At 49.5% G+C, this 14,529-nt stretch overlaps 1 protein-coding gene across 1 annotated transcript in view; it reads right to left on the bottom strand.

The window, feature by feature from the left end:
* Nucleotides 1-465: 465 nt before the first annotated feature.
* Oprd1 (opioid receptor delta 1) overlaps nucleotides 466-14,529 on the bottom strand; it is a 33,729-nt gene continuing 19,665 nt past the window's right edge. Inside the window, exons 2-3 of the mRNA XM_032896837.1 lie at nucleotides 4,755-5,104; nucleotides 466-1,198 (exon numbers count right to left, since the gene is read on the bottom strand). Of these exons, the coding sequence (XP_032752728.1) occupies nucleotides 657-1,198; nucleotides 4,755-5,104 (892 nt within the window). The 3' untranslated portion in view covers nucleotides 466-656. The remainder of the gene's footprint in view (nucleotides 1,199-4,754; nucleotides 5,105-14,529) is intronic.

Below are 14,529 nucleotides of genomic sequence, written 5' to 3'. Positions count from 1 at the left end.
AGCCTCCAGCAGGACTGGGATTGCACAGGCCTGCTCCATCGAGCCGAGCTGGTATCCTCTCTGAAGAGAAGTCACGTTGGACTAGCCTCAGCGAGTTCAGCCGCTATTCGGAACGTGGTGAGAACTTTAACTCTTCTCCAAAGTTGCCGGTTCCCTGCCTGCCCCCTGGGGAGGGGAGGGGGAAGTTTATCTTCTAATCAAGCCCCAAGCTGCCTTGCCTCACTGACCTGTCCCCTCATCTCCCCTAAGAAAGGCTCCTCCCCATAACACAAATGACCTCAGCCAGACCGAGTCACTGACCCCATTACGGCCCCTCCTGGTTCCTGAAGCTGTAATCCTCGGGTCTTGGACTGGAGCTGGGTGTTCAAAAGGCCAGAACCTGATGTCATCCCAAGGCAGAGTTCTGTCCCATAGGAGAGGGCTTACTAATAATGGATCTAGTTTAGGTGTCACTCTCTTAAGTCACCAGCTCTGCCCTCCCAACCCCCACCCCTCCAACCCGGAGCCTTTGATTCCTCAGGCCCGGCCCTCAAGGGAGGCCTCCCCCCTGTGTAGGCCCTATTCTAGCTGTCCCAATGGTGGCCATGGCCTCCCAGGGAGCTCGGTGTGGCCACTGCATCACTTGGGAGGGGCGTTTAAGCAGAGGGCCGGGTAGTTCAGGCGGCAGCGCCACCGCCTGGGCCGTCGGAGGGGGTGCAGGCGGTGACACGCTCACGCGCGGTGGCCTGGCGGGGACGGCGAAGGCTGCCGGGTTCTTGGCGGCCGCAGGGCGCGCGACAGAGCTGGCGGAAGCAGCGCTTGAAGTTCTCGTCCAGGAAGGCGTAGAGAACCGGGTTGAGGCTGCTGTTGGCGTAGCCCAGCGCAATGCACAAGTGCAGCGCGGCCACCACAAGTGGGTCGCGCCGATTGATGTCCACCAGCGTCCAGACGATGACGAAGATGTGGATGGGCGCCCAGCACACCACGAAGGCGCCCACCACCACCAGCACCATGCGCGTGATGCGCCGCAGGCTGCGGTCCTTCTCCTTGGAGCCGGACAGCAGGCGCACGCTGCGCAGGCGCAGCAGCATGAGGCCGTAGCACACCGTGATGATGAGAATGGGCACCACGAAGGCGAAGAGGAACACGCAGATCTTGGTCACAGTGTCCCAGTACCAGCTGGGGCTGGGGAACTGGAGCGTGCATACCACTGCTCCATCTGAGTCCGGGGAAACAAGGAAAAGACACGGGTCAGAGGTCTGTGTACCTAAGGGGCGCCGTCTGTTTGTCCCTTTTCAAAATGACTAGCTGGGTCGAGGAGATTCTGAGGTTTAGTATGTCCTTTTACTTGGTGAATTCCTTCTTATGCTTAAAGACCCCAGAATTGATTATCTGGGAGGTCCCTTCTGTGTCCTCTCCCAGGTCCTATGTAAGCCCTTATGTCCATGAATGATAGTAATACTTTATCCTGGCCCAAGAATTGATCCAGTGGATTGATCAAGACTGAAGGTTGATTTAAACAGTGGGTTAGGGCTGGAGATATAATTCAGGTGCTAGAGTGCCCCTGGTTCAATTCCCAGCACCGCACTAACTTGGGCCTGGTGGCACGTGTATGTCACCCGAGCACTTGGGAGACGGAGGTGAAGAGGAGCAGGAGTTCAAGGTCATCTCTGACTACATTAACTTCTAGGTTAGCCTGGGCTATAAGAGAGTTCAAGTCCCAGCAACCACATGGTGGCTCACAACCATCTGTAATGGGATCTGATGCCCTCTTCTGGTGTGTGTGAAGACAGCTATAGCATACTTATATATAATAAATAAAATAAATTAAAAAAAAGAAGAAGAAGAAGAGGAAGAGAAGGAAGTCTGACTCCATCCCAAGTATGTGTGGCCTTGGGCAAATTACTCACTGTCTTTGAATTTCCTTACAGTGGGGCTAATAGTCTATCCACATTCCTGTAGTTACATTTAGATTTATTTGTCCAGTGAGTGTGTGTGTGTGTGTGTGTGTGTGTGTGTCATACATGTGAAAGTTAAAGGACAATACACAGTTGTCCATTCTCTCCTCCCACCGTTCCTGTTCCAGGGATCAAACTCAAGACTGTCAGGCTTGGTGGCAAGCACCTCTGAGCCATCTAGCCAGCCCTACCTGTCCCAAGGACATTTCTTTTTTTTTTGGTTTTTTTTTTTTTTTTTCGAGCTGGGGACCGAACCCAGGGCCTTGTGCTTCCTAGCAAGCGCTCTACCACTGAGCTAAATCCCCAACCCCCAAGGACATTTCTTAAGACAGCTGAGGGGGCTGGGGATTTAGCTCATGGGGAGAGCGCTTACCCAGAAAGCACAAGGCCCTGGGTTCAGACCCAAGATCCGAAAAAAAAAAAAAAAACCAAAAAAAAAAAAAAAAAAAAAAGACAGCTGAGAAATAGGCGAGATATATAAGGTATGTAGGTCAGTAGGGCTCAAGCGGTTGATGCACTCAGAGAAATTGGAGCCCAGAGGTCAGTGCTAGGGCCTGCATCTCAGGCAGGTAACAGCGAATGTAAAGAACAACTTCGTACCAGGTGATGTAGCACACATCTATAAGCCCACCATTCAGGAGACTGAGGTAGGAGGCTCTCTTTTTTTTTTTTTTTTTTTTTTTTTGGAACTGGGGACCGAACCCAGGGCCTTGCGCTTGGTAGGCAAGCGCTCTACCACTGAGCTAAATCCCCAACCCGGTAGGAGGCTCTCAAGTGTAAGACTAGACAAAATTACATGGAGACTATATCCAAGAGTAAACTAAAACATCAAAGCCCTTCCCAACAGCCAACCCTGTAGGAAAAGGAAGAGGAGCTTCCTGTCCTGGAGAACAGGTTTGGACCAGATGAGCATCTCAGAGGACCTGGCAGGTCTGATGCAGACTGGAAGCTGCCCCAGGGATGCTCAAGATCTCCAGGAGATGCACGGTAGACTTGCAGCCTGCGAGTCATGAGAAAGGGGCTGGAGAGCCACAAAGCATCTAGGGTAGTTCATCCTGGGAGGACTCTGGGGATGACTGAGGATCAGTGTGCTTATGGGTGGTGGTGCCCAGAGAGGGAGGAAGGAGGAGGAAGGAGGGAGAGGGAGAAGGAAGAGGGTGGAGGGAGGAGGAGGAGGAGAGGGAGGGGAAGGAGGAGGGAGGAGGAGGGGAGGGGGAGGGAGGAGGGAGGAGAGAGGAGGAGGCCCACTTGACTCAGCTCCCAACAGTTAATGACTCCTAAACCCAAGGCTGATGGTGAGCTATGGAGCCCTGTTGCTCAGGCAAAACCAAACACTCAAAGGCTGTGTAATGGCCCCAGGGTTCTGCCCTTGAGGGTCAAGGTGTCTAAGAGGTCTCCTACCACCCAATCATCTCCCCCTCCTTTCAAGCCTCTACAGACTTCTACCCAGGGGTCAAAAGGGAGGAGAGACCTAAGGGCAGGAGCCCTGGGCGGAGGGCCAAGTTCCATCAAATGCCTGCTAGTGAGGCTTTCTTTCTGATAAGGTCTGGAGAGAGAGAGAGAGAGAGAGAGAGAGAGAGAGAGAGTCCTGCCTTGTTTATGAGGTGGTGAGGCTCACAGGTTGGTTACTATGGCATAGATACCCTTCCACACGTCTTTACATCAAGGTGGGGGCCATGGGAACAGTTGACACTGGGAAGGGATGAGCACTAACACTGAAAATGGTTATGATTTCCCCCAACTTCTTTTCTGTATTTATGTGCTGGCCAGATACCTCCTCTGGGAGCCTGCTACCCCCAAACTATCCTCCTCCCCAATAGACTGTAGTGGAAGGAGACACAAACTTCTGTTTTAAGCCCCTGAACTTGAGGATGTTTGGCATAGCAGCGTTAGTGACTAATAAAGATGCCCTGGGAAATGTTAATTGTTTGCCATTTTCTGGGCCTCGCTTTGGTCATTTAGCCAATGATAATTTTTTTCTCCTTATTTGTCTTTGTTTGTTTGTTTGTTTTAAAAGATGTATTTATTTTATGTATGTCACTCTCTTCAGACACACCAGAAGAGGGCATCGGATCTCACTACAGATGGTTGTGAGCCACCATGTGGTTGCTGGGAATTGAACCCAGGACCCCTGGAAGAGGAGTCAGTGCTCTTAACCACTGAGCCATGTCTCCAGCCCCCCTTTCTTTGTTTTTGAGGCCTGGTTTCATGGCCTTGAACTCATTATCAAACTAAAGCCAGCCTTGAACTCCCAATCCTCTTGCCCGGCTTGTAGGTGTGCAGTACCATGCCTGATTCATGAAGGGCTGGGGATGGGATCCCAGGGCTCTGTGCATGCGGGGTGAGCACTCTGCCAGCATAATTACATCCTCAGGAAGAGCAGTCAGTGCTCTTAACCACTGGGCCATCTCTCCAGCCCCTCCAGTGGTTTTCAAAGCGGGATAAAAGGGAGTTTGGGATGGATCTTCAGATCCTTCAGATCTGTTGCTCACGGGTCACTGATGATCACCATTGGCCATCTAGCCATCTTCCTGTAATCTACATGGTCCTGGCCAGCCAGTTCACAATCTTATTATAAATTCCTTTTGGCCAGCAACCTTTCAACCAGTCATTCACCCTCACAATAATCCACCACCCAACCCCTCACTGGCTGATGTTCCAACCCACTGGCCAACCTCACCTTCCATTGCCCTGCCACCCACACTAGCAATCACTCCCACTTGCCTAAATACATGCTTTGGAAATCCACAGAGGACCCCAAGTGACCGGGCCCTCCTGTGGTCAGAAACCCATGCTGCAGCTATCTCTCTTACTCACCCCGGGGTTGGGTCACTGCCATGACCATGATGGGGACCCCAACACCTGAAGCCAAGACCCAGATGCATATGTTGATCAGCTTGGCCTTGGCTGGTGTCCGGAAGTCCAAGGCCTTGACGGGATGGCAGACCGCAATGTAGCGGTCCACGCTCATCATGGTGAGCGTGAAGATGCTGGTGAACATGTTGTAGTAGTCAATGGAGAGCACAGCCTTGCACAGCAGCTCTCCGAACGGCCACGTTTCCATCAGGTACTTGGCGCTCTGGAAGGGCAGTGTGCTGGTGGCCAGCGCATCCGCCAAGGCCAGATTGAAGATGTAGATGTTGGTGGCCGTCTTCAGCTTAGTGTACCTTGAAAGGAAGAGCACGGGAAATGACCACTTCATTGATTTCAGTTTCTATTAAACTGGGGGAATGAAGGGACTTGCTTAAAGATCTAGGAAGGGCAGGACCAAATGTGGTGTCACATGCCCGAAATCCCAGCCCTCAGAAGGCTAATCCAGGAACACTGGGAATTGAGAACCAGCCTGGGCTACATGAGGCCTTTTCTCAGAAGAACAAAACAAATTAAAAGGGTTGGGAGCCAAGATGGGATCAGATCCCCGAATCACCTAGTGGACCAGCACCTCTCCCTGAAGGAGAAGGATCTCTCTGGAGCCTATAAGCCCAGCACCAGGGAGGCAGAAGCAGGAAGATCATGAGTTTAAAGCCAACCTTAGCTACATAAGAACTAAATAGCTACATGACACCTTGTTAAAAAAAAAAAAAAAAAAGGAAGGAAGGAAAGTGTCACAGGAACACAATTTATATAGAATGTAGCCCTGAGCCCAATGCTTATGTAACACTCAGGACAAAGGCAGTGTGGAGTTCAGCTGCCGGAAGGCCTGACCAGCAGAGGTCAGAGACAGCCTGTGGGGTCCATTCTCACCGGCCTCAGGGGATTATACTTCATCTATACGGAATGAAGTTGGGAGCTAGACCATCTACCTGGACGGTGGGGAATATGATTGGTCAGCTCTGAGTGACAGGCTCTACTGGGACCTTAAGCCTTCTGACGTGTCCTCTGTGGTAGCACACAAGGGTTAGGTTCTGGCCGTGTTGGTTCCATGTAGGCCTCTTAATCCCCACATAACTAGACCCATGCCTCTGTGAAAGCCATGGTTCCTTCCCCTTCCTGTCCCCATGCAGTGAGGAAGGTGAGCCACTTTGACGGTCACACTAAGGGTATGAGCCCGGGTATCAGGCCAGATGTACGCAACCAAACTGCCCTAACACTCCCAGCATCCTCCACACTCCATGCTGCCTACAGCCGTCCATGGCATAGCTTGTGTGGCTAGTGCACACAGCCATGGTCCCTTCTGTATAGAGCCTGGTGGGCTGAGAGCAGAGTCTTCGTCATAAAAACACAGCCACACCGGGGCAAGGTGAGGTTCTTTCTCACATCCTGGACCGGTAAGAAAGACCAGAGAAGAGGCCAGTCTGGTCTACAAAACACGTTCCAAGACAGTCAGGGCTGTTACACAGAGCAACTCTGTCTCAAACAAAACTAGCAAACAAGCCTGATGCTCACAGGGCTAGAGAGTTGGCTCGGTGGTTAAGAGTGCTTGCTGTTCTTGCAAAAGGACCTGGGTTCGATTCCCAGCACTTGTATGGAGGCTCACTACTTCCACAGACACTACTAGTCCATGTAGGGAACAGATATACGTGCAGGCAAAGCCCTCATACACACAAAATACAATAAATCTAAATAAAAAGCAATCCAACCAACCAACCAACCAGAGAAGGGCAGGCAGGCAGGAGGAATTCCTAATGTATCAGGTTATAGCTGGAGAGCTCTAAGAGAGGAGAAAGTGACTTTCCAAAGGCAGAGACCAGTTGCAGGGTGTGGAAGGGAAAGTGTGCACCCATAATCATAAACCTAGCACTCAGGAAGCTGAGGCAGGAGCATTACAAATTTAACACTAGCCTGGGCTTCAATATTAAGACCCTGTCTTGGAAACAAATAAATCTTTGGGTATGGTGGTGCACACCTATAATTCCAACACTTGGAAAAAGGTGGCAACAGGAAGATTAAGAGTTCAAGGTTAGGGGCTGGGGATTTAGCTCAGTGGTAGAGCGCTTACCTTGGGCGCAAGGCCCTGGGTTAGGTCCCCAACTCCAAAAAAAAAAAAGAACCAAAAAAAAAAAGAGTTCAAGGTTAGGGCTGAGAGATGGCTCAGTGGCTAAGAGCCTGACTGCTCTTCAGAGGTCCTGAGTTCAAATCCCAGCAACACATGGTGGCTCACAACCATCTCTAATGAGATCTGATGCCCTCTTCTAGTGTGTCTGAAGACAGCTACAGTATATAAAATAAAAAATAAATTAAAAAAAAAAGAGTTCAAGGTTAGCTTTGGCTACATAGCTCAAGGCCAGCCTAGGCTATATGTGAACCTCCCCCAACAAAACAAAATGTAAAAAATAGCATTGAAGCCCGGCTGTGGTGGCACATGCCTTTAATCCCAGAACTAGGGGAACAGAGGCAGATGGATCTCTAAATTCAAGGCCAGCCTGGTCCACAGAGTGAGTTCCAGGATGGCCGGGACTACACACAGAAAGCCTGTCTTCTCTCCTTGCCTCTGTACTGTGGTGTGCTATTTCTTTAAGCTTACATTTCCCTGTCTCTCCCCCACTGAATGGAGAGATTTAAAGCCCCAAATCCAGAAACTCAGATTCAGCAGATCTGAGCAGAGGGTACAGCTTAGTACCACAGCGCCTGGTTGGATCCCCACCCTGGAAAAAACCCAGCAGATCAAGGGTGGGAGTCAGGAGTCTAGATGCCTCATGAAGTTGAGAAGGAAGTCCTTCGTCTCACTTTTCCTTCTTCTTTTTGCAGGCAGGACACAAAGCTGTGAGATAGTCCTGATTGGCCTCAAGCTCATCATACCGCCAAAGATAACTGTGAACTCTCGTTTTTTTTTTTTTTTTAGAAAGGAGCCTTCTACGTAGCGCTGGCTGTCCTAGAACTCACTATGTAGACCAGGCTAACCTCTACCTCACAGAGATTTACCTACCTCTGCCTCCCAAGTGCTGGGATTAAAGGCATGCATGCTCCCACGAAAGCCCAGCTGACCAAACTATCTGTTAAAGCTTTTCCTCCAATATGGATCAGAGGTTTGGGGGTTTTGCTGTTGGGTTTTGTTGCTGTTGTTGTTGTTTGTTAGAGAAGGAGGAATAGCAGAAGCAGAAGAAGAAAGAAGGAGAAAGAAGACTCCCTCATTGTCCTTCAAGACCAGCATCTGTCCCACTCCCTCCCAAAATAACTAGGAGCGAAAGTTTTGCTGTTTGCTGCGAGTCTCGGGAAGTGTGTCTTCAGCAGGGTGTGGATTGCAGCTGTGTGGGAGGCGGTCTCGAGCCCACAGCTGACTCGTCTAATTTCTCTGCTCTTACGCAGAACAATTCGAGGCTGCTCTTTGCCTGCTATTTTGATTTGTGACAGCTCCTTCCATCCCAAGAGGGAGCTGGGCTGCTGCTGAGTGGGAGCTGAAGTTCCTAGGGCTGGTCCATGTTGGGCTGAGGGGCTCTCTTGTCTTCCACACCCACACCCTGCCCTGGTGGCCTCTTCAGGTCCTCTGGGCTCCAGCTGTAAGACAAACCACACACCCATTCTGCTCTCACCCCCCAGGGCCTCCCCAAAGCACCCTCTATGTTCCCTAGGTTGGCTCCGACCACCTCTGGGATCCAGGCTCTCCAAACCTACCCTTTGACTAATGCCCTTCTCCATACCTGGCCTTTCTGCTATTCCTTAAACATGTGACGCTCAACCTTCCTCAGGACTTCTGGGCTTACTGCCACCCTCAGCCCCCAAGTTTGTCATGGCTTGCCACCTCACTTAACCAAGCCTCTACTTAGACACCATCTCTTCCGAGAGGCCCTCTCCAATCCCCTTCACCGGATCTTTAAAATGTTTCTCTATTTAGCCACGTCATTTATGCATCCCTCTGTTTTTCTGGTGATCTCCCTTCTAGAACCTTCCTTCTTCCGTCTGCATCTGAGGCCGGATGCTCTCTCGCTCGGGCCAGCTGCACAGCTCCCCTTGTTTCCTGGCTTCAGTCTCCCTGCCTCTGGGTTTATACCCTCATTTCGGTGGAGCACATCCTGTAGCCACTTCCTGAGAGGCTTATAGGAGCAAAGCTTTTATCGCCTTCTCTGAAAATGTCTTTATTCTAACTTCTGACTCCTTTGACAGTAAATATGATCATAGGCGGACATACTTTCCCATCAGAACTCTGAGGACAGGGTCCCCTCGTCGCCTGCCTGGCAGCCCCTGGAAGAACCAAAAGCCAATTCTGATTCCTGATGCAATCTGTCCCCCTCACCCTGAAACCCTAGAATTTTCCATTGATGCTTAGCCACCTGGTAACAGGGGTGACACTGTCTGGTGACATTTAGTGACACCGTGCTTTGGGGTGACTTTCATTTGCAGTTTGCCAGCTTAAACAGGCCTACTGGACAGCTTCCGATATGTCTTTTATTCTTTATATTTTTTTAGTACAAGGTGTGCTCAAATATACACCTACCTCTGTGTGGGGACACAGGTTGACCTCAGGTGACCTTTCCCATCATTCTCCATCTTTGGGGATTTTGGGTTGGTTTGGTTTTGGGACAGGGTTTCTCACTGACTCTGGAACTTACCACATCAGCTAGACAAGCTGTGCAGAGAGCCCCTGGAGCCTGCTTGCCTCCACCTCCCTCCTTCCTATGTGTACCCTGCTTTTACCGAGTGCCCAAGATCCAAACTCCTGTCCTCCAAGCGTATGCAGCTAACACTGCTACCCGTGCAGCCAGCTCCCCACCCCAGGCCTCTAATTTTCTTTTAGTGTCTTTTTGAGATAACCCCCAGAGAACTACCATTTCATTACCTCTCAACCATTCCATTTTCTTTTTAAAACTTACTTAGACTCTTGTGATTTATTTTCCGGATGCTCTCTTCTCCCACGCATCCTCCTCTGAGAGCTTCTTGTTTCACGGTCCCAGTGTCAGCTCCTAGCTCAGGAGACACTAGTCATGTTTGTTTTATATTTCCTTCTTCACCGTCCTGGCTGCTCTGTCCGCTTTGGCCTTTCTCTTTTATCCTGGAGAGTCCCTTCAACTAAAGCTGTGAGATGTGACTAAAGGCCTGAATAGTGCCAGCACAGCTGGGGGGGTACGTGAGGATCCACGTGAGGGGCCTGACAAGTAGTCAGGGGGATTTGCAATAAGGGCTTTCTTTTTTTTTTTTTTTTTTTCCGGAGCTGGGGACCGAACTCAGGGCCTTGCGCATGCTAGGCAAGCGCTCTACCACTGAGCTAAATCCCCAACCCCGCAATAAGGGCTTTCACACTGAGAACATATAAACATCCGTTTCTAGAGCTGGGCATGGAAGCTTGTGACTTTAATACTTAAACTTTGGAGGTAGGGGCAGAAAGATCAGGAGTTCAGGATCATCCTCTGTTATGTAGTGAGGATGAGGCCAACCTGGGCTACATGTGACCCTGCCTTGAAGGGAAAAAATGGATTTTTAATTTTGTTTTTCAAGCTAAGGTTTCTCAGTGTAGCCCTGGCTGTCCTGGAACTCACTCTGCAGACCACCAGGCTGGCCTCCTGCCTTTGCCTCCTGAGTGCTGGGATTAAAAGCGTGCATCGACACCACCCAGCTTCTCCTTTTATTTTTCCTTTTATTTACTTATTTTCTCATTATTCTTCTATTCCTGACTCAGAGCCCTTGAAACCATATGGAAAAGGCTGGAGAGCTGGTTCAGACCCAAGTCCAGTCCCCTAAGCCTAGCAGCTGCCTCGAACTCCAGCTCTAGGGGATCTGGCGCCCTCTTTTGGCCTCTTCCGGCAGTGCACTCATGTATCATATACCCACCTGCACAGAAATGAAAATAATTCCTTCTCTTTTTAAAACCCAGGTAGATAGACAGACAAACTTCAGTTTATAATACTGGACAGGAGTGGGGAGTGTGGCAAAGTGGCCACCAGGTGCTGGCACTAGACTGCCAGACTGCCCTCTTGATATGTTTTCTAGCCACACGATCAGAAAAAGTAGCCTCACCCCTACGCTTCAGTTTTTCTTCTCTATAAGAGGTCAACACACATTTTAGAAGGTTTGAAGTGACTGAGAGGGATGTAATGAGCTGAGCAGAGTGAGGGGCGGGACTGACGAGGCAAGACGAGGACTGTCATCTGAGGTAATAGTGAGACCCTCAGCCTCACCCCTACCCACACACCCGTCACAGTCTGGTGATTATCCATCAATGTGTAGGATATCAGGGCTTTCTCCTGGATGCCCTTTGACCCAGGGTCACCCAACACAGAAAGGAGTCGAACAAACACTCAAGCAGAAAATGAGAGGGTCCCAGAAGCCCCTTCCCCAGTTCTGTAGCCAGGATCCTTGCACAGCCAGTGGAGGGGAGAGACCTCTAGAAACTTCTCTACTGAGCCCAAAACTCACTAGGTCTTCTATTAGACCAGCCCTGATTCCAGGGTACCACTTCTATTCATTCTTCTTCCTGGGATAGAGACTGGATGTGCTCTGTGAGAGAATCCACTCAGCTACATAACCAGAACCATGGTGAATCCATACAAGGTCCCCAGGCTCTGGGAATGGGGTTTCCTCGCTCAAACCTGCCCTCACATACACTGAGTCTAAAGGATTTGCTCCCCAGGCAATTTCAGAGTGCCTGCTCCTGGGAGCTCAACGATGGCCAAAACTTTCCCTCCTTTGTACAAGGTATTCTTGGAACTAGTCCAACTATTTAGTTGTTTATTGGCTGTCTTGTTTGTTTGTTTGTTGTTTGTTTTTTGAGACAGGGTTTCTCTGTGTATAGCCCTGGCTGTCCTGGTGCTTACTATGTAGACCAGACTGGACCCAAATTTACAGAGATCTGCCTGCCTTTGCCTCCCAAGTGCTGCTATTAAAACCATGTGTCACTGCTACCCAGCACTTTCTTGAAGCAATGTTCTCGGGGTGACTGGGCCATGGTAGTGCATGCCTTTGATCCTAGCATTTCAGAGGGAGAAGCAGATAGATCTCCATGAATTTGATAGCAGTCTGATCTCTCAAAGCAAGTTCCAGGTGAGCCAAAGCTACATTAGCAAGACCTTGTCTCAAACTAACTAACTAACTAAATAAATAAATAAATACAAGTCTTGGAGTATTTTTTCTTTTGCAAGCCAGGCGCTACGCCATGGTATTGGGTTGATACCATTCTACTGGGTTAGCAGTACATGTCTATAATTCCAGCACTTGTATGACTGAGGCAGGAGGATTGCCAAGAGTTCAAGGCCAGCCCCGGCTACAGAGTAAAACCCTGTCCAAAGTGGCAGGGGGAAGGGAAAGAAAGAAAATTCTCTTTCTACTGATCTCAAAGATGTGTGGTTGGGAAGGAGATAGCGAGATATTTCAGACTCAGATCTGTACAGCTCCCAGAGCTCAGAGCCACTGCCCCTAAGCTCCATTATTGTCCTCTGTGGTTCAGTCTGTCACCTGGGCTCTCCATGCCCTGGTGATGGGTCCAGACAGGAGGCTACAGCTCTTAGCTGGTTTTTACACATTCTAGGTAATAGTGAGACAACCTGCTCATGGTTTGGGTGTGACCAGTTAACATCACAGTCACAGGGACAGGCCCGTGGTGGGGGGAGGTGGAGAAGGCCCACTCTTAACAGAACGCTCACCTCTGTCTCGGCTTTCTGGACAGCCACAGTGCCTCTGCTTCAGTTTGTTTCCAGGGACGATAAACATCTATTGGACATTTACTGTGCTCAGGCACACAGACTAGCCATTTACATCACTTAATCTCCACAGCACTCCACGGGGTAGCTAGCAATTATAGACCTCAATTCATCAAGTGTGGTAATGAACTTGTCGAGATCGCAGTCAGGGAGAGGCATGGTGAGAGCCTAGTGGTCCACCCTGAAAGCTGGCATTTCCTCTGGACTCCGGCTTTAGCTTCTCCCCTGTGCGTGCAGTGGGCTGTTAGTTTCTCCCCTGTGGGCTGCGTGTCCCCTTCGCACGCTCCTTGACAAATACAAGATCATAAAAGCAAGGATGGCATTTTGTCTTGATCTCCTAAAAGCCTGGTGCCAACAGCAGAAACAAGCACAGAGCGGACACCCAGGACACGTCTGTGGATGACTGTCTGTGGAATGGACATATATAAAGACGTCTGACTGTGGAATGGACGTATATAAAGACGTCTGTCTGTGGAATGGACGTATATAAAGACGTCTGTCTGTGGAATGGACGTATATAAAGACGTCTGTCTGTGGAATGGACGTATATAAAGACGTCTGTCTGTGGAATGGACGTATATAAAGACGTCTGTCTTCCACATCAGGAAGGGACCGTGACATTTTCTCTCCCACTCCCAGCAGTCTGGGTACGGACAGGCAGAGAGGGCATGTGGCATTTATTGTTGGGTGCCAGGGGATGGTATCAAGGTACCCTAATCTTCAGAAGTGAGGAACCACAGACCGAAGGGCTCAAATCACGGCACCTCTTCTTATCATTCCTCCCTCCTCCGTCCTCCTGGCCCTACCCAGGTCCCCAGAAGGATGCCTGGGCCTGACCCTCTTTGCCCTGAGTCTGAAGTGAATCAGCCCTGCAGGTGGCGAGAGAAATCTTCACTCATTTATCCAAGGGAGCTGATTTGATTTTAACTAAATGGAGGTGGTAATGATGTTGTTTTCTCCAAAACAGGGGTGTGAGACCTAAAATCGACAGCAACAGCAGCAGCGACAGCCCAATCGACCTTGTAGGACCTCAGGAGGCAAACTTAACATGGCGGCTTCAGCCTGCACAGAAAAAAAAAAATATCTTCCCCACTTCAACCAAACCCACTGTAGATCGCTGAAGTATTTACAATTAATATTTCCCCTAAATACATTTTCAACTCTGAAATGGAACAGCTGTTTACTGGAGAATATGCAAACAGAGTGGAGGAAGGTATAAAAGCCAGGATTAGTACTACAGATCAACATTGCGGGTATTGTACTAACATGCAAATGCCACGTCCCATGAGAGGGAGCACACTCAAAGACTGTCATCATCTCTTAGCAAAATGCTGTGGCCATTTTTCTGTATTCCTACATGAATTAATATAATTTTCTAAAAGAGTTATTTATTTTATGTATATGAGTACACTGTAGCTGTCTTCAGACGCACCAGAAGAGGGCATCAGATCTCATTACAGATGGTTGTGAGCCACCATAGGGTTGCTGGGAATTGAACCCCCGACCTCTGGAGGACCAGTCAGTGCTCTTAACCACTGAGCCGTCCCTCCAGCCCCCGAATTAACATAATTTTTGAAGATTGCTTTAGAGTCTAGAGGTCACCAAACCTTTTGTGCACAGGGCCAGAGAGTAAATATTAGATAAATAATAGCCATTACTGAGAGTCCACTAGGTCTCTGGTCTATATTCTTATATTTTTTTTATGTGTAAGAGTGTTTTTTGCCTGCGTGTATGTCTGTGTATCACTTGTGGGCCTGGTGCTGGAAGAGTCCCAGGAAAGGACATCACATTCCCAGATCTGGAGTTACAGACATTTGTGAGGAACTGTGTGGGTATTAAATAGAACCTGGGTTCTCTCAGCTGCTGGGCCATCTCTCCCAGCCCCACCTCTGTAAAGACATAAAAAAGAACATTTTAGCTCAAGGAACATACGAAAAGCAGACAGCGGTCCATGCCTGGCAGTGCAGGCCTGTAACCCCGACACATGAAGATGAAGCAAGAACGTCATGAGTTCAAGGCCAGAG

This window comes from Rattus rattus, chromosome 1 (genome assembly GCF_011064425.1).
Source record: "Rattus rattus isolate New Zealand chromosome 1, Rrattus_CSIRO_v1, whole genome shotgun sequence".
NCBI classification, from domain to species: Eukaryota; Metazoa; Chordata; class Mammalia; order Rodentia; family Muridae; genus Rattus; species Rattus rattus.
This window is presented reverse-complemented; position numbering and strand designations above follow the sequence as displayed.